At 45.7% G+C, this 19,047-nt stretch overlaps 1 protein-coding gene across 1 annotated transcript in view; it reads left to right on the top strand.

The window, feature by feature from the left end:
- Positions 1 to 2,103: 2,103 nt before the first annotated feature.
- LOC102456154 (NACHT, LRR and PYD domains-containing protein 3-like) overlaps positions 2,104 to 19,047 on the top strand; it is a 54,492-nt gene continuing 37,548 nt past the window's right edge. Inside the window, exons 1-4 of the mRNA XM_075928801.1 lie at positions 2,104 to 2,194; positions 3,375 to 3,484; positions 7,970 to 8,340; positions 15,331 to 17,080. Of these exons, the coding sequence (XP_075784916.1) occupies positions 7,992 to 8,340; positions 15,331 to 17,080 (2,099 nt within the window). The 5' untranslated portion in view covers positions 2,104 to 2,194; positions 3,375 to 3,484; positions 7,970 to 7,991. The remainder of the gene's footprint in view (positions 2,195 to 3,374; positions 3,485 to 7,969; positions 8,341 to 15,330; positions 17,081 to 19,047) is intronic.

Here is a 19,047-nt window from a genome sequence, read left to right as displayed (position 1 = left end):
ATGAGCCAGGCTCCTGTAAAATCATGAAATTGGTTTAAAAATTATGAAATGTTAATAAGGAGGAAACCCTATTTATAACAATGTTTATTTCCTTTCTGTTTTCTGAGTCTCTAAGCTTCACTGGGGTCATTTTTTCTCAGTCTTGTCGACCCTCAATATTTCCTAAGATCAAAGATCCCCTGGTCTTGGGAGGTAGTTAGCACCACCCAAGTGAGAAAATCCCTTTTCTTCTTCTTGAACCCAGGAAGAAGGAACTTGGGAACTTCTTTCAAAGGGGTACCACAACCTCTTTTACCACAAAAGAGCTAGAAAAAGAGAAGAGAAAACAAACTGCAGTCTTTGATAGCTGACTTCTCAGTCTTAGGCATGCATACTCAGACCTCCTATTACCTTCCAGGATATAGGAATTAAATAATCCCCTTAATAAAGGTGTTTTTACTAACAAAACAAAAATATATATTTGATAAACCATACTTGGTTGCTAGGTGTTTAAAAGCAACTGAGAAAAGAACAATTTAAACACACAGGCTGCGTCTAGACTGGCATGATTTTGCGCAAATACTTTTAACGGAAAAGTTTTTCTGTTAAAAGTATTTGCGCAAGAGAGTGTTTATACTGGCATGTGCCTTTGCGCAAAAGATTTGCTTTTGCACAAAAGAATCCGTGCCAGTGTACACGCTCTCTTGCGCAAGAAAGCGCCGATGGCCATTTTAGCCACCGGGCTTTCTTGCACAAGAAATTAATGTTGCTGTCTACACTGGCCCTCTTGCGCAAGAATACTTGCACAAGAGGGCTTATCCCTGAGCGGGAGCATCAGAGTATTTGCGCAAGAACCACTGATTTTGTACATTACAAAGTCAGTGTTCTTGTGCAAATATTCGTGGCCAGTGTAGACAGGCGGCAAGATTTTGCGCAAAAGCACTTGCTTTTGCACAAAATCATGCCAGTTTAGATGCTCCCACAGAGAAAATACCATCCCTGGGATACAGCTTACAGTACAGTGTATGGGGGGAGGGAGGACACACGGACTTAGCACAGAGAGGTTTAACCATACAACAAAACAAAGAAAATAACCTGATTGAGTCTAAATGGACATTTCCTATCTACTCACAGATCTGTGCTTTAAAGTTCAGTCCACTTCCATGCCCAGTATTCTTTGTAGGCATGGTAGTCCTGCTTGATTCAATTCATCTCCTTTCCCCAGCTCCTGGATTAAAACTCACACACAAGAAGAATAGCAGGCAGTTATCCCTTTCAATTCAAACCTCATACTTTCTTCCTATTGGTTCTCCTGGCTTCCCACCAACACTTTCTAGCTTCCTGAGTTTAACCATTTGGTTACTAAATGCTGGGATGTTCAGAAAAGGCCAGCATTCCTCCAGTCCATCACAATTATCTTTGTCTGTTGGATCACAGCAGTCCCCACTGTAGATTTCCCCACCCAAACTGATCCCCAACTGATGGGTAGCTGTCTGAAATTACAAGCTTCCACCAGGCTATTGCCACTTCCTTCTCAATGGTCAGAGTGGGTCTCATTGCTGGGCTTCAGAGTGGGGAAAAGCAATTTGCAAATTCCATGCAAGTGACCTTGCACATACAAAAGTTTTGTAGCCACTGCTGAATGTCTCATAGCTGCCTAACATGCTGTCCCACCAGCCTATGCTTGTCTTTTAGTATGCAGTGGCAAGGTCCCCATGGACGGTTAGTGCATGGCAGGCTAGCAGCAGGTAGATTTACACCCCATACTAGCTTACCTTCTAGACAAACTCTAGCATCCAAGTTTGAACGCTCAGGTTGAAGTACATGAGGATAATAAATGTGACTGGAACAGATCAGAATATTTTATTCATCACTGCAGAACTAATTGATCTCTTTAAAATGTGTCCATTAATATTGCTACTGAAGCCATGTATTCCTGGGCATTTACTAGGCATTCATTTTTTTACATCTGTTTTATGGCTGCTCTCTCTTATTGTACTGTGCTGTGTGAGGAATAGGACGGAAACACAGTATTTTCTTAACTCAGAGAACGGGGGGAGAAACTAGGTGAATTCGGTACCAAGAGATATACAGGAACTGATAAACTTTTAGAAAGTGAAACTAATCGTTGCCACCTTTTGCACGTTCACTCATTCTGAGATGAAGAGAAACGTATCATGATTCAAATTGAATGAACTCTCTTCAATGCTGTATGGTAAGTTAAACAGGGAATGTTTTACTTGGCTACTGGCAGGTCAGATTTGGGTTTTGCTTTTTTAAAGGACACTCCTGTCTCCTGTGAGGAGTGATGGATGTGGGGAAGGTGCAGCTCTCTTTTGCAGTGGTTCTTGCATTATGGGGCAGGTCTTCCAAAGGGGATACAGGAAAGTGCAAAGGCAAGCGTGAATTGTGTGCCGGTTCATTAGCCCTCCATTTTTTTCTTTTATAAATTGTGAGGTTTCCCCTTTTTTCTCCATTCTGCTCAACTGAAGAAGTGGTTTTTTCCTACATACTGGTCTCTAAGGTGCTACAGGACTACTTGTTGATTTTGTATGTGTATGTAAAGTTAGAAATATGAGGTATGAAACGATTTATGGGTTTTGGTTTTAAATGTGCAAATATAAGCCCTCAGTGGTTCTCCCCATTCCCCAAGCCTTTCTGACCAGATGATCAACTTAACTTGAGGACAACCTAAGCAGTAGTTGGTCTTAGGAAGGCATGTAACCACACCAGCTGATAGGGGAATACCAATTTGATAAAGTAATTTTCCATGGAAGGTGGGATAGTGAACAACAGATTTCCCCACCCAACGTGGAATCTATAAAAGCAATGGGAAGCTGTCTGGCCCTTTCTCTTTGGCTGGCAGGGTTACGAAAGGAATCTCTGATCTGAAGAGTATGGCTAGGATAAGAATATCTCCTTAGTTCAGAATCTGCCTGTAACTGTTGTAGTGTAGTAGAACTGGCTCTGCATTTTCTTTCTTTTAATTTTTTAATTTACTCTGCTCCGTCTGTTTCCACTTGCAACCACTTAAATCCTGATGTTTGTACTTAATAAACGCTTTTGTTTACCAGCAAGCCCAGTATAAATAATTGTTATCTGGGGGAAGCAATCAGTGGCTATATTCTCTTTCATTTATAAAGAGGGAAAATTATAAAAATTACAGATGCAGCCATGAAACGGTCAACTATGCACATAGCTGCAACATCCTGAGTGACAGGATGTATTCCAAATAGGGGCATTTGGCATTTTACGAATCCTACACAATATGTAATCAGTTGGTAAATATTATTAGAATGACTAAGTCTCATTTTGTTATAAATTGGGCTTAGTAAGAAGAATCAATGGGAGGGAATGGACAGGATTGATCTCCATGTTCTGCTTGTTGTACCTAGAAGTAAATTGGCCCTTCACACTGGTGACCCAGTGTAGGACGTTCCATTGCATGGGAAGAAAAGGATCTACGACCTCCTGCATGGTACTTAAAGTAGCATATGGGTGAAGAGTAAGTGAATTAGGCTTCATTATTGTATTAAAGTAGAGATTCTATTAATTGCTTTTGCATTGCTTTGTGCTGTATTAATTTCTTTAGAATTTATAGTATTTAAGGTTTAAATTGTATAGTAATTGTTTTTAAGGCTTGTAAAACTTAAACAACCGTATTAACTGCTTAAAGCTTGTAATAAATAAGAAAGGGTATGTCTACACTAGCTCGTTAGTTCGAGCTAGGTAGGGTAATGAGGGCAAGTGGAGTTACAAATGAAGCCCGGGATTTAAATATCCCGGGCTTCATTTGCATGTTCCTGGTCACCGCCATTTTAAAATCCCCCTTAGTCGGAACTCCGTGTGCGTGACCACACACGGCACGGAGTAGGTAGTACAAATTAAAGATCCTAATTCGAACTACCGTTACTCCACTTAATATGGACCACCAACCAGACATCGAGCCATTGATCATTACCAATTGAGCCTGAGGATCTAGCCAACTTTCCATCCACCTTATAGTCTATTTATCCAATTCATACTTTAACTTGCTGGCAAGAATACTGTAGGAGACTATATCAAGTTTTGCTAACCTCAATGTATATCATCGACAAGGAGTCCTGTGGCACCTTAGGGTGTGTCTAGACTACTGAGTTTTGTTGACAAAAGTGGACTTTTGTCGACAAAACTATACCTGCGTCTACACTACTGCTGAGTTCTGTCGACATAACGTCGACAGAACTCAGCAGTTTTGTCGACGCTGGTAAACCTCATTTTACGAGGCATAACACCCTCTGTCGACAGAGTTCTGTTGACAGAAGGTGTTATTGCCTGTAGGGTTGCGTCTAGACTACAGGTTTTTGTCGACAAAGCAGCTTGCTTTGTTGACAGAACTGAATGTGTCTAGACGCTCTATGTCGACAGAAGTTTTGACGACAGTATCTGTCGACAAAACTTCCGTCAACAAAACCCGGTAGTCTAGACGTACCCTTATAGACTAACAGATGTATTGGAGCATAAGCTTTCATAGGCAAAGACCCACTTCATCTGATGCATGTAGTGGAAATTTCCAGAGGCAGGTATAAAATTCAGGCCAGAATTTATACCTGCCTCTGGAGATTTCCTCTACATACATCTGACAAAGTGGGTTTTTGCCCACAAAAGCTCCAATACATCTGTTAGTCTATAATGTGCCAGAGGACTCCTTGTCACTTTTGCAGATCCAGACTAACACAGCTACCCCTCTGATACTTAACGTATATCCTGTCTACCATCTTCCCCATAGAGCCAGTTACCTTGTCTCAGAAGGCAGTCAGGAGGTTTGTCAGGCATGACTTTCCCTAAATGAATCCACGTTGACTATTCCTGATCACTTTCCTCTCTTCCAAATGATTCAAAATGGATTCCTTGAGGCTCCCCTCTGTCATTTCTCCAGGGACTGAAGGGGGGCTGACCAGTCTGTAGTTCCCTAGATTCTCCTTCATTCCTTTTTAAAAAGATGGGCACTATAGTTGCCTTTTTACAATCATCTGGGACCTCTACTGATCTCCACGAGTTTTCAAAGATAATGACGAAAGTTCTGCAATTACATCACCCTACTCCCTCAGCACCTTTGGATGCATTAGATCCGACCCCATGGATCTGAGTATGTTCAGCTTTTCTAAATAGTTCTTAACCTGTTCTTTCTCCACTGAGGGCTGCCCACCTCCTTCCCATACTGCGTTGCCTAGTGCAGCAGTCTGTGGGCTTACTTTGTCTGTGAAGACGGAGGCAAAAAAAGCATTGAGCATTTCAGCTTTTCCCACATCATCTATCACTAGGTTACCTCCCTCATCCAGTAAGGGTCTCACACCCTCCCTGATCACCCTTGTATTGCTAACATGCCTGTAGAAACCTTTGTTATCTTTTATATCCTTAGTTAGCTGCAATGCCAATTATGCTTTGGCCTCCCTGATTACACCCCTGCATGTGTGAGTCATTGTGGCAAAGCTCTGGCTATTCCCTGTGGATCTTGTGCTACTGTCAGAAAGTGTAGGCCTCAGAGGCTCGCTATGGCCCTCCACACGGCCTCTTTCTCTTTACTAGAGGCAGGTGTCACAATCTACAGAGCCACACTCAGCACAGGCTAGTTCTGGCCCCGGATCTCTAAGGCAGTGGCCACAGGCAAAGTTAATCTGCCACTCTCAATCTGGCAGCTTTTCCCTGGGCCACTTCCCCCAAACAATCCCTCCCAGCATCATTATGAAAACATTGCTGGGTATGCCACTTAAAAGATAAGGTGGAAGAAAGTAGGAATGAGTGTTGTGCTGCTGGGATCTGCATTTGGATTGCTGTTAAACTTATAAATGTTCTTGAAAAAGGGATGAACAGGGACTAATCCAAAGCTGACTGCAAAGAGCTACAAAAGGATGTCACACAATAGCAAGTCAGTATTGATAAGTGCAAAGTAATGTACATGGGAAAATATAACCCTAACTATAGATATAAAACAGCTGTTACCATTCAAGAAAGTTCTTGGAAACCTTGTGGATAGTTTCCTAAAAACATCTGCTCAATGTGCGGTGGCAGTCTAAAAACTAAAATGCTAATGGACTATTTTGTCTCTACATAAACAGATTGTATGCCCACTTCTTGAATACTGTATGTAAATCTGGTCAACCCACCTAAATATATAATTTGGAAAAGGTACACAAAGGGCAACAGAAATGATTAGGGGTAAGGAACAGCTTCCATATGAGGAGAGATTAACAAGACTGGAACCTTTCAGCTTGGAAAATAAAATACTAAATGGTGGGGTGACATGTTAGAGGTTTAGAAAATCACGATCAGTGTGGGAAAATAGTATAAGTAAATGTTATTATTGCTTCACTAATACCACAAGAAGATGACTCAATTAAATTTATAGGCAGCAGATTTAAAAGAAACAAAATAAATTATTTTTTCACAGTCAATTTGTGGAACGCTTTTCCAGATGGTGGAGAAGCCCAAACTCTAGGGCTACATCTACACTGGCATGATTTTGCACAAATACTTTTAACGCAAGAGTTCTTGCGTTAAAAGTATTTGCACCAGAGAGCATCTAAACTGGCATATGCCTTTGCGCAAGAGATGTGCTTTTGCTCAAAAGCATTCGTGCCAGTGTAGACGCTCTCTTGCTCAAGAAAGTTCTGATGGCCATTTTAGCTATCGGGCTTTCTTGTGCAAGAAATTCATGTTGCCTGTCTACACTGGCCTCTTGCCCAAGAACAGTTGCGCAAGAGGGCTTTTTCCTGAGCGGGAGCATCATAGTTCTTGTGCAAGAAGCACTGATTTCATACATTAGAATGTCAGTGTTCTTGCGCAAGAACTCCCCGCCAGAGTAGACAGGCAGCATGTTTTTGCGCGAAAGCAGCCACTTTGGCATAAGATCGCACCAATGTAGACACAGCCTTTGAGAATGTGCAAAGCTAACAATGGGTCTCAGCACACAAATCCTCATGCTCTAAGACAGTGATGTACAGATTCTGGTCTGCATTTGGTTGTCAAATTTTAAATTGGGGGTGGCCCACCTTTGTGTTCTCAAATCCATTGGGATGATAAATAGTATTATCATATCACCTATCACGGGGGGGGGGGGACTCACAACTGTAGCGCCTCCTTCCCGTAGCACTGGTAATTAGCTCTAGTCTGCTCGTTGGATGCCTCCCTCTGGCTGGTGTCTCCCCATGTCCTCGCTCCATGCTGCACTTCCAGACCCGTATCACTGCCAGGCTGTGGTGTCCTCTTCAGGACACTTCCATCTGGCAGTGTCACTCCAGACTCACCCCCCCCCCCCCTGCTGGAGGGGGGTTGAGAATCAGTCTTTTCACTCCAGTGTCCTTCCTTCCCAGGGATCACCCAATTCCCCTGTATCCTCCTCACCTCAGTGACCTACTGCCAATCTTTATCTAGCCCCTGCCTCATGGGCAAACTGCCTTCTGAAATAGCCGCTCATCACTGGCAAGGGGATGTGGATCTGCTGCCTTTGCCTATCCTGGCTGCCTCTCTGCAGCCCTATTAGCCTCAGGCCTTGCTTTGGGCACTGCAGACTGGGAGCTTTCCTAGATCTGTCTTCCTTCCCCAGAACGCCTCTTCCTCCAGGAAGCCTCCTACTTCCCAGGCAGACTGGTTGCTCCTGCTCTCTAGCCAGAGCAAGAAGCAGTTCTTCTTTTGCCTGCCAGGCTTCTTTATATCGCCCCTAGCTGGGCCCTAATTAGCAATACCTGTCTCATCTGGGGCTTCACCCAGCCCTCACTCAGGTGTGGGGTTTTGCCCTTAAAGGACCAGTGCAGGGCAGATGCCCTGTCATATCCCTTTTCCTCCTAGATCCTCAACAGCCTTTGCAGACATGCACTCCTGTGAGTCCTTTGTGAGGCAAAGCACTGTGGTGTTATGACCCCCCCAATGTTACATTTCTTTCCTCTACATGTGAAATATCGTGACTCTTCCATATTAATTACTATTTACAGCAATTTTCATTGTGTTTTAGTTTTGCTTGCTGATAGCTGGTGATGGAAACCCGAAGTGGAATCAGCGACCAGCTTGTTAGGGCCCTTGACAACCTGCCTCAGGATGACTTCAAAAGGGTTAAAGACAAACTGTCACACTCTGCCTTTGAGGGGAAGGGTCCCATCCCCCGAGGTCGGCTGGAGAAGGCCGACACAATAGACACTAAGAACCTCCTGATGGAAGTCTACAGTGGAGCTGCAGTAGATGTAGCCATAGATGCTTTCACTCAGATCAATCTCGCAGATTCTGCCGCAAAACTCAGAGAAGAGCGAGAGAAAGGTAAGAAACCTGAAGTTGATAGAGAAGCTGGGAGGAGCAGAAGGAGAAACAGATTGATGGTAGGAATGACAAGTTCTGAGTCCTAGCAGGAAACCAGAGAAGAGATGCCCAAAGTGGGCTAGAGTCTCTGAGATGTTCCACTCCCATTTTAACCACTTAGCTGGCATAAGGGGAGGAGACAGCCTGTTACTCTCCATCTGCAGAAATCCCCAGTGTGGGGGAGTCCTCAGTGGCTGTAGAGAGCAGAGCAGAGCAGAGCCAAGTGACCCAGAGTGTGGGGGGCAGGGGTAACTGGGGTGGATCCCCAGCTGCAGCACAGTGTAATGGGAACCAGTAGCAGACAGCACAAGTTAGAACAGCCCCTAGGCTGCTGTAACCTATTCTAGGGCTGAGACAGAGACCAAGGATCTGTAACTAGAAGCTCATTACAGCAGACAGTCTGGTGCAATAGATTACCCACAGACAGTTGCCTGGTGCCATGAGACCTTTCTGGGGTTCCAGGCAAGAATTTGTTCATCAAGGCTATTTTCATAAACAAAACACATTCAGTGCAGTACAAACAGCCAACAATTTCCTGTCTTTGTATTTGAGATGGGAGAGAGGGCACTTTATTCCCTGAATGATTAAGTATCCCACAGACCTGGAAAGCTGCTGGTCCCAAGCTGCTTTTCAGTGTCTTAACCCAAGCGTCAGAGCCGGTGCTTATGAGGAGCCTCTCAAGTTAGACAGTGTCAGAGCATCTGCTCTGTGATGGTGCTAAGTCCAAACCCAAGTTATTCATTCCTGTTCCTTTCCCATCTACCCCACTGTCCCTGTGGAGCTCTGCGGGGTTGATTCTGTCAGGGGGTCTGGGGATGGAACGCTCCAGGGCTGGCAGAGGGGCTGTCCCAGAGGCCTTTGGAATTTACTTCCCTAGACTGTTCCCCATGGCAGGGGTAGTAGACTCTCCATCCCTAGAGATTTATAGGTCCCAGCTTGACAAAGTCCTGGCTGGGACAGTTTAGTTGGGGTTGGTCCTGCTTTGGGTAGGGGGTTGAACTTCATGGCCTCCTGAGATCTCTTCTAGCCCTATGATTCTATGAGTCTATACACATTTTTTTATCCCTGAGGCCCTCCTGTGCAGCTGCTGTAAGCAATGTGGCCCACTGTTGATAGGGGTCCATAAGGGAGAGGGCTGTTGTGGGGCATGTGCAGCCCCTCACCTCAGCAGGGACCAGGGCCAGAAAAGGAAAATGTTGCCCTGGGAGAACTTGTATTTGGGTGTCCTTCTGCCAGCTGCACCTGCCAAGGGCTCCCCAATCCCCATCCTCCCAGCAGCCCCGTCCTCCATCCCACAGAAGAGGCAGGTGGGCAGTTTCAGCTTCCCATGGGGGCAGACTGTAACAGTTTTCAGGGGCACTCTACACAAGTCTGGGACAGAGCTAGCTCTCTAATGAGGCTCTCTCCTTCCTCCTTCCCTCCTCTGTTCCTGCTCTGCCCTAATCCTACCCCAACCCTAACTCTACCCCTAATCCTAACCATCCTGTAGGTCAGCAGGCACAGGAACAAGCCTGGGACCAATCCTCTGGGGGAAGTCACAGCAGAAGATCTCCTGGGAGCCCAGCTCTCGACTCAGACAGAGGCAGCTTCCCTGCTCCCATCCGGGCTGGAGCAGGTGAGAGATGAGCGGGGCAGGGCAGGCGATACCTGCTGCTTCAGGCTCCGGGTTTTGTGGCACCTGCTCATGGCCAGGCTGAGGAGGCAGCAAGTCCTGAGGAGGGAGCAGGGATGTGCAGCCACCTGCAGCTCCTGGCAGATAGAGTGAGCACATGGCAGCGGTGATAATGGCAGAAGGAGCAATTGGAACACAGAACCTCACAGCAGCTTCTAAGCCCTGCACCTCCTGAAGGCCCTGCAGCCAGGCCGGGCAAGGCAGCTCCCATCTGCCACTCCTCACTTTGGACCCCATCAGCTGCATTGCGCCCTGGGGAGCCAAAAGAGCCATCGCTGCTGTGATCACTGCACCTTAGGCAGTTGCCCACCCATAAGGCCAATCAGTCCTCCAGCCTCCTGCACCCACCACTCTTGTGGGGGACACTGAATAGTAATCTGGGGCCTTAGGCACTGCTGCTCCTTGGGGCTGGTCCCTTCTCCTTCCTTTCCACCTCTGCTTGCAGGAGCGCTGGGCTCCTCCAGACCTGGGTGGGAGCCATTGCCAGACACCAATCTGCCTGATTGCCCCTCCACAAGCTGGGGCAATCCCCCTCCTGGCCATTGCACCATCAACCCAGCTTTGGGCCACAGCCCCCAGTTTGGGAACCCTGCACTAGCGCGTGTGTTTAGCGGCAGCCAGAGCGCAAAGCAAGGAGCCTTTGTTTTAGGCCGTGAGATCTTTCAGGCAGGAAGAGTCTTTCTGTTGTGCACAGGGGGGCTTTTGCTCTTCCCAGCACACAGACAATGAACCATGTAGGTCTTGATCTTTGAGATGTGGGCAGAGGGTACTTTGATCCCCTATCTGAATTATTAAAAGATGCTTGGCAAAAGTAAGGAAAACAGCATCCAGACTATTCTGGTTGCCTATACTGTTTTTTCTTTTGTGCATACAGTTTGTGTTTTTTTATTGCAAAGCAGCATATCATTGAACTGGGCACTGAGAATATTATACATATTGGCTACATCTAGACTGGCATAATTTTCTGCAAATGCTTTTAACGGAAAAGTTTTTCCGCTAAAAGCATTTGCAGAAAAGAGCATCTAGATTGGCATGGACGCTTTTCCGCAAAAAGCACTTTTTGCGGAAAAGCATCCGTGTCAATCTAGACATGGATTTGTGCAAGAAAGCCCCAATCGCCATTTTCGCCATCGGGGCTTTTTTGCGCAAAACAGTTTTTAGCTGTTTACACTGGCCCTTTTGCACAAAAGCATTTCCGGAAAAGGGCTTTTGTCCGAACGGGAGCGTTAAAGTATTTGCGCAAGAAGCACTGATTTTGTACATTACAAAGACAGCGCTCTTGTGCAAAATCAAGCGGCCAGTCTAGACACAGCCATTGAATATAGTAAGAAGTTTGGGATTAGGGAAAGGCCTTCTTAATCCACTCGAGTGCCACATCCTTGGTTATATTTGTTCAAAATACAAATTTCCCTCTGCCAGTTATCAGTGTTTGGCTTAGATCCCTAAGACCTCCTGGGCCATCTAGTCCATACCTTGCACTAGGGCAGGGTTGTCGTCTTTATGAACCTTTTAATTGTTTAATCTGCTTTGCTTTGGAACACTTCTCCTTACAAGAGCTCCCAAATTAACTCTGTCCCAGTGCATGTTGTTCTGTATTTTTCTAATCATCTAGCCTGGTTATCATGTAAAGTGCATATAAGCACAGGTGAATCATGAACACAAACAGAGAGAGGTCAAACAAACACAACTCTCATTATGGTACAGGCAGTCCCCGGGTTACGTACAAGATAGGGACTGTAGGTTTGTTCTTAAGTTGAATTTGTATGTAAGTCGGAACTGGTACATATTGTAGGGGAAACTCTAGCCAAACATTTTTTTTAGTTTTGGATAGCATAGGGAAAGGTTAACTCCCCTCTAATGTTTGTTTTGCTGTCTGTTCCCCTGTTCAGAAGATTTCCCATCTATTTCTGTCCCTGTGACAAACTCAGGACTAAAGGAGTAACTCCTCAAATACCAAACAGCTCTGCACCATGCTTTGAGCTAATAGCTTTATTTCCACACACCACCCAGGGTTCTAGGAGGAGGGTCCTTTTTTTGCTAACACAATGAGGCCAGCACTTTGTTTGTTTTGGTGGAGTCTTTGTTTGCCCAGGGAGCCCAGCATGTATAGGGGGAGGAGGGGCGGAGAGGCTGCTTTTGTCTGCTGTTCGGCAGCCTGTTGCTCAGGGGAGGGGGCAGCCTGTTGCTGGCAGGGGGGGAGGGGGGAGGCGTGCAGGATGCGAGGCCGCGGGGGGGGGAGGGCAGCGGGCGTGGGGAGGCACTTTTCCTCTGCCCGGCAGCTCTGCGGGATCCCTGTCCCTGTGGCCAGCTGCTGCAGGCAGAGGCCAGTTGGAGCCGGCCGAAGAGGAGGAGGAGGTGGATTCTAGGACCCAGGTGAGCGAGCCCCGGGGACGCTGCTGCGCTCCCGGAGCGCTGTTCGGCAGCCTGTTGCTCAGGGGAGGGGGCAGCCGGCATGGGGAGGCACTTTTCCTCTGCCCGGCAGCTCTGCGGGACCCCAGTCGGAGCCGGCCCGAGGAGGAGGAGGATCCTAGGACCCAGGTGAGCGAGCCCCGGGAATGCTGCTGCGCATGTGCGGGGTTGCCTCACCCCGTTCGTATCTAGGGATCCGACGTAAGTCGGATCCACGTAAGTCGGGGACTGCCTGTATTTCACAAATGGCACTCATAAAAATGACAGCTGGTATGAATATTTTCTTCAGGGATTAGTTTAGTGTAGGATGAAAATGCAACATTTCATCACTAGATGGTTCTACACAGAATAGAAATGAACTTGCATTGAAATGCATTAATTTATGTCAATGTTATTTAAATTTAACTTTCCTTTCAGATTTTCATTCAAATGAAAAATCATCAGCATTATCTTCAAAAGGTATGTTATAGCTACATGGGAGTTACCCCCATACAATGGTCTGCTACTTATTTCCTGGAGCTATCTTCATGTCACCTGAAGTTAAAAGTGAACAAATTCTTTAATCCTTCCTATTTCATACCATTCATACAGGGCTCCCCATCTACTTCCTAGGAGAGCTTCCACCCCCAGAAGCCCGTAGAGCCAGCCCAGTCCTCCCCATCGGGGGTGAGTACCCCATTCCTCCCTCACCTCCTTCCACTTACCCTTCCCTAGCCCCTCTTCTTGATGTACAAAACAAAGGGCAATTGTGTTCAATAATGGAATCTGTCTTTATTGAACAAAATTGGGGGAGACTGGGAAAAGGAGGTGGGAGAGGGGAAGAGAGAGGCTGGGAGAGGGGAGGGCAACTAAAATGATCAGGGGTTGGGAACAGGTCCCCTATGAAGAGAGGCTAAAGAGACTGGGACTTTTCAGCTTAGAAAAGAGGAGACAGAGGGGGGTCAGGATAGAGGTCTCTAAAAGCAGGAGTTGGGTGGAGAGGGTGCATACAGAAAAGTTCCCATAAAGAAGGACTAGAGGACACCAAAGGAAAGGAATGGGTAGCAGGCTTCAAAGTAGTAACAGAAAGTTGTTCTTCACAAAGCAAAGAGTCAACCTGTGGAACTCCTTGCTGCAGGAGGCTGTGAAGGCTACAACTAGAACAGAGTTTAAAGGGACGTGAGATCAAGTCATGGAGGTTGGTTCCATGGAGTGCTATTAGCCAGGGGGTAGGAGTGGTGTCCCTGCCCAAGGTTTGTGGAAGGCTGGAGAGGGATGGCATGAGACAAATGTCTTGGTCACTGTCTTCGGTCCATCCCCTCCAGGGTTCCTAGGGTTGGCCGCTGTCGGCAGACAGACTACTGGGCTAGATGGACCTTTGGTCTGACCCAGGATGGCCATTGTAAGCTCAGGGCTCAGGGTCGGGGGTCTCAGTGGACCCGCTTGATTCTCTTGCACACCTGCTCCTGGGTGGCCAGGCTGGCAGCTCTCCTGCCCAAGCCGGCCACTGTCCTGTGCCTAGTGCGGAGATCGTGGACGAGGTCCACGATGTCTGCACTGGACCAGGCGGGTGCCCGCCTCTTGCGGTCCCGGGCAAGCTCCCAGGTGCCGCCAGCCTGGTCCCGGGAAAAGCGGGAGGGCTGGGGGGCATCGGATGGGTGGCTCGATTCGTGCCAGGTGCAGGGTCTGCTAGCTGGGTGCTGGCAGGCTTGCACCTGGCACGGGCACCGTAGCCAGCCCGTGCCCCTTTAAGGGGTCCGGGGCCGGAAGGGGGGCACAAGAGTTTCCCTGGTGTTGGCCAGAGTGGCCACCAGGGAAACCTGGGGAGGGCTAGCCTCCCACTAGTTCAAATTAAGGGGCTACACAGCCCTTAATTCGAACTAGTAAATTTGAACTAGGCTTAATCCTCGTGGAATGAGGTTTACCTAGTTCGAACTAAGCGCTCTGTTAGTTCGAATTAAGTTTGAACTAACGGAGCGCTAGTGTAGCGCCTATCAAAGTTAGTTCGAACTAACGTCCGTTAGTTCGAACTAACTTTGTAGTGTAGACATACCCTCAGGGAAGAGCCTGTGCTAAGAAAGGTGCTAGGAAGGCCATGGGGAAGTGGCCCAGGGATTTGTAGCTGTCATACAGCTGTTACCAGAAACATTATAAACAGCAGCTATCACAGGGTCCCTGGGCTGGAAACCAGAGTAGAGGGCAGGCCCCCAGGTTCGCCTGCCCCACCCTCACAACAACTCCCCATTTCCATTTCAATACTAGAAAGAGACTGTGTTTGGTACAAAGGTTTGTTCTCCCCTGTACCGCTTGAAGGGGCCACAGAGTTTATGAAGTTTTTCCCCATGCTGGCCAATGAAGAGAGTAGCTCAACAATCAGCAAGCTGGTGTCTAAATTGAAGGTTACTGTGAAAGCCTCCAAGGCAAGCAATCTGCTAGAAAGCACTGGACCCATTCAGGTACAGAAGTAGCTTTGTCATACAAGTATTTCCAAAAAATCCTTCTCAGCTTTGTCTAGCACATTGTTTAAAAGCCCATACTTTGAAGATCATAACAGTTCCCAGGGTATATATTAGCCATAAAGAAGAACAGACCATTTTGCACAATAATAGACAAACATTAGAATTCTTAATACTATGAACTCCCAGGAAAATCAAGGGCAATATAATTAAACAGGCCCGGACAAAGGGAGTTCGGGGCCCAATCCAGAACACTGGGAGTGGAGCCCTGGGCACGGCCAGTGGATGGTGATTACTCAGCAGAGTGGGGCCCTGAAAGTGGAGAATGCCATGTCATATGTTGCTAGGATTGCTGGGTGAAAGAGAGTGAGAAGAGAGAGTAGATTGTCAGCAAAATTTGTCCTGTCCAACTTCTGGATATAACCAATGAGTGGCAGTTACCATGACCTTTATTTGAACAAATGTACACAGTATGTTTAATGCTTCATGTTATTGTCATTGAATTAGATTACCAGAAGAAATATAGAGAGCATGTACAAGAAAAATATGAATTAATAAAAGAAAAGAATGCTCGCCTGGGTGAAAATGTGAGTCTAGACAAAAGATACACGGAACTCCTTATTGTGCAGAAACATCGGGGGCAGGAGGAGAAAGAGCATGAAATCATCACCAGAGGAAGGAGACACGCAGAACTGATGGCTCAACAAAACAGTGTCACTCAGATTAGTCTTTTATTTGATCCTGATGGAAATCAACAAAACCCAAGAACTGTTGTGCTGCAGGGAGCTGCTGGGATTGGGAAAACAATGACAGCGAGAAAGATCATGTTGGACTGGGCATCTGGAAAACTCTTTTGGAAAAAGTTCGATTATGTTTTCTACATAAATTGCAGAGAAATAAATCGTGATATTAAAAATCAAAGTGTTCAGAATCAAAGTGTTGCTGATTTGGCTGAAAAGAATTTTCCTAATGAAATAAGACCAATTAAAGAAATCTTTGAGAAGCCAGAAAAACTCCTGTTTATAATAGATGGTTTTGATGAATTAAATTCCTTGCTAGATATTGGTGATAATATGTTGTGCACTGACCCATTTGAGAAGAGGACAGTGGATACCACCCTGTGCAGTTTATTGAGAAAGAAAGTTCTTCAAAAATCCTTCTTGCTGATCACGACGAGACCAACTGCCCTGGAGAAACTACAGCAGAAACTGGAGTTTCCACGTTACGCAGAGATCATGGGATTTTCTGCAGCAGAGAGGAAAGAATATTTTCATAAATTCTTTTGTGATGAAAAGAAAGCAACACAAGCCTTTAACTTTGTCAAAGAAAATGAAATGCTCTTCACCATGTGCTTTGTCCCCATTGTGTGTTGGATCATCTGCACGGTTATGAAACAACAGATGGAAAAAAAGGAAGATCTCACACAAACTTCAAAAACAACTACATCAGTATATTTGCTCTTTCTGTCCAACCTACTAACTGATCATTTGCCTGATTCTCAAATTCGAATACAGCAATCTAACACTATCCTGTGGAAGCTTTGCTCATTGGCTGCAGATGGAATTTTAGAGCGGAAAATACTGTTTGAAGAAGAAGACCTGAAGAAACACAACTTATCCGAGTCTAATATTCACTCTCTCTTTCTGAATACAAGCATTTTTCAAAAAGATACAGAATGTGAAAATTTCTACAGCTTCATTCACTTGAGTTTCCAAGAATTTTTTGCAGCAATGTACTATGTGCTAGAGGAAGATGAAGAGGCAAAGAAAAAATCTTCTACGAAAGATATGACTCGTTTGCTAAAGATTTACGGAGCATCAAAAAATAATTATTTGATGCTAACAGTACGTTTCTTGTTTGGTCTTTTAAATAAAGAGAGACTGAATGACATAGAGGAAAAGTTACACTGTAAAACATCATCTGGAATAGAGCAGGATTTATTGAAGTGGTTTGAAGCAGAAGCTAAAAAAATCTCCTCTTTGTATTATAAGACCAATGAGGAACAGCGTGACCAGCTAGAATTGTTTCACTGTTTGTATGAGAAGCAGGAGGAAGAGTTTGCGAAAAGTGCAATGGATAATTTCCAAGAAATTAGGCTGGAACACCTCAGACTCACAACAATGGATGAAATTGCTCTTTCATTCTGTGTAAAGAACTGTTGTAGTAAACAGTCACTCTACCTATGTAATTGTACCCTTGGGATTGAAGAACGAGAAGAAGGATGGAAAGCAAAGCTACGGAAACGCTTATTTCCACTGTAAGTAACACAGTTGATTTGATATAAATCTGTAAATCCATAGAGTGGCATTGCATCATTTCACTATTAAAAGCCACCAGTTTTAGAGGCTTATAAGCTATTTGCAGATTTGTCTTGGTGTTTCCCAGTAAGGTGAAGTTACACGCTTCCTCTAGACTTGGTTGGATCGAAGTGGTTGGGTCAGAAAAACTCATTACCCCAGGGTGGCAGGAATAGGGAAGTGACAGTTAGTCAGAAGGACCCAGAAACAGCTAAGCACATTAGCTTTCAAGGAAACTATCTTGGATCAGTGATAAGCCCAGCAGTAAAGGGGACAATTATCCTGGTTCTGGCAATTCAAAAGGTACCCAGAGCCCCCGGCCCTTTAAAAAGCCACTGAAGCTCATATAACTTGCTTTGGGCTATGAGGGCCGCGGACAGGACACAGGTGGTACTGAGGGCTGGCTGCCGTCTTGCACCTTGCTCCTTCTGAGATCTTGGATTTGGGAACCCAGACACACTTTGCTCAGATGCCTGGTGAAGTGTTGGGTTCTCTGATCAGATAGAAGTATGCAAGCTGCTATGGATGGGGGTTGCATAATAAGTAACTGTGTGCATGGAAGAAGCTAGACACCAAAATTGCAGCAAACAATGTAATTTTATGTTTCACTAATGGTGTATAGCGGAAAAATGTAACCTTCCTTTTAGTAGTCAATACACTCTGGTTTATACATCCCACAATCTTGTTAGTCCTTTCAGCCACAGCATTGCAACTGTGAAATCATGGGCAATTGGTTCTGCATCTTAACTCCAAGTCCTTTTCAGAGCTCCTGATTTGCAAAATACAGGCCCATATTATGTATGACCTATGTTCTTTGATGTTTGCATCTGGCCTTATCAAAAGGGTGTGTGAATCAGTTTACATAGAGATTCACAGTGCTCTGTGTACTTTCCTACTGCCTAGTCACAGGAGCAAATGAGGTAGACACCTGCCCAGACCCTTGAGCAGCTGAACAACAAAAGAAAAAAATGTAAGGATCAGAATCTTGACAGTACCATCAGGAGGCCATGAGAACGCTCAGTCAGGGAGCACTGTAAAAAGCAAGTGTTGTGGGAAGTACTTACTGCTCAAGAGACCTGTGGCCCTCTGATTGGCCAAGTCAAGCACTCTATTTAACCCCTGGGTTGCTCTAAGAAGTTGTCTGGGGAGCAACACAGTCTCTGGCCTGCTGCAGTGCTAGATTTTGCTTGGTCTCCTGATTTCTGACTCCAGCCTGACCCTGAGCCTGATCTAGTGAACTGGGCTCTTGTGATTCTTCTAGCACCTGCCTGGCAATTACTGTCCCTAGTGAGCAGATCTCAACCCAGCTGTGACTGTGAAGCCCAACCAGCCTCGCCCCAGTCCCTCACAGTAAGATTAGCAATAAAGAATTCAGAGGACTCTCAAAAGGAAGCTGATTGTAGCTCAGCTCCTGCAATCTGCTCTGGTGCTCAGCCAGCTACCTGAAGCCCTCCAGCAATCGCCCCTTATTCCCTCTCCATCAGCCTTCGCAGCTCCCTAAGCCATCCTAAGCTGCAGTCCAAGCCATGCTGTTTCCTGCACTACCCAGTTGGCCCTGGAAGTTATTTGGAAATAAGCCGCCTCCTTTTTAAATAATACGTGGCGTGTCCACACTACTAAGCCCATTATTTCAAAATCTGTGCTCCTGCTTTCCTTGGGGAATAATGCTCATTTTGAAATAGATATTTTGAAATAGTGGTAGCATGGATGATCCAGTGCTGCAATTTTGAAATAACTACACCCAGAGTAATTCAAAATAATTACTCCCCAGTTCTTCCTGGGGTTCTAAGTCAAGGTAGCACATTCACATTAACAGAGCCTGCCTTGGACTAATTTTGAGGCTCCCCTGTAGGGGGGACACGCTATTTCAATTGTGTTATTCCCAGAGTTATTTCCAATTTAGTTATTTTGAAATCATTTCCCAGTG

The sequence above is a fragment of the Pelodiscus sinensis genome, chromosome 4 (assembly GCF_049634645.1).
Source record: "Pelodiscus sinensis isolate JC-2024 chromosome 4, ASM4963464v1, whole genome shotgun sequence".
Taxonomy (NCBI): domain Eukaryota; kingdom Metazoa; phylum Chordata; order Testudines; family Trionychidae; genus Pelodiscus; species Pelodiscus sinensis.
Note: the sequence above shows the minus strand (reverse complement) of the source record. Positions and strands in the feature narration are given on the sequence as shown.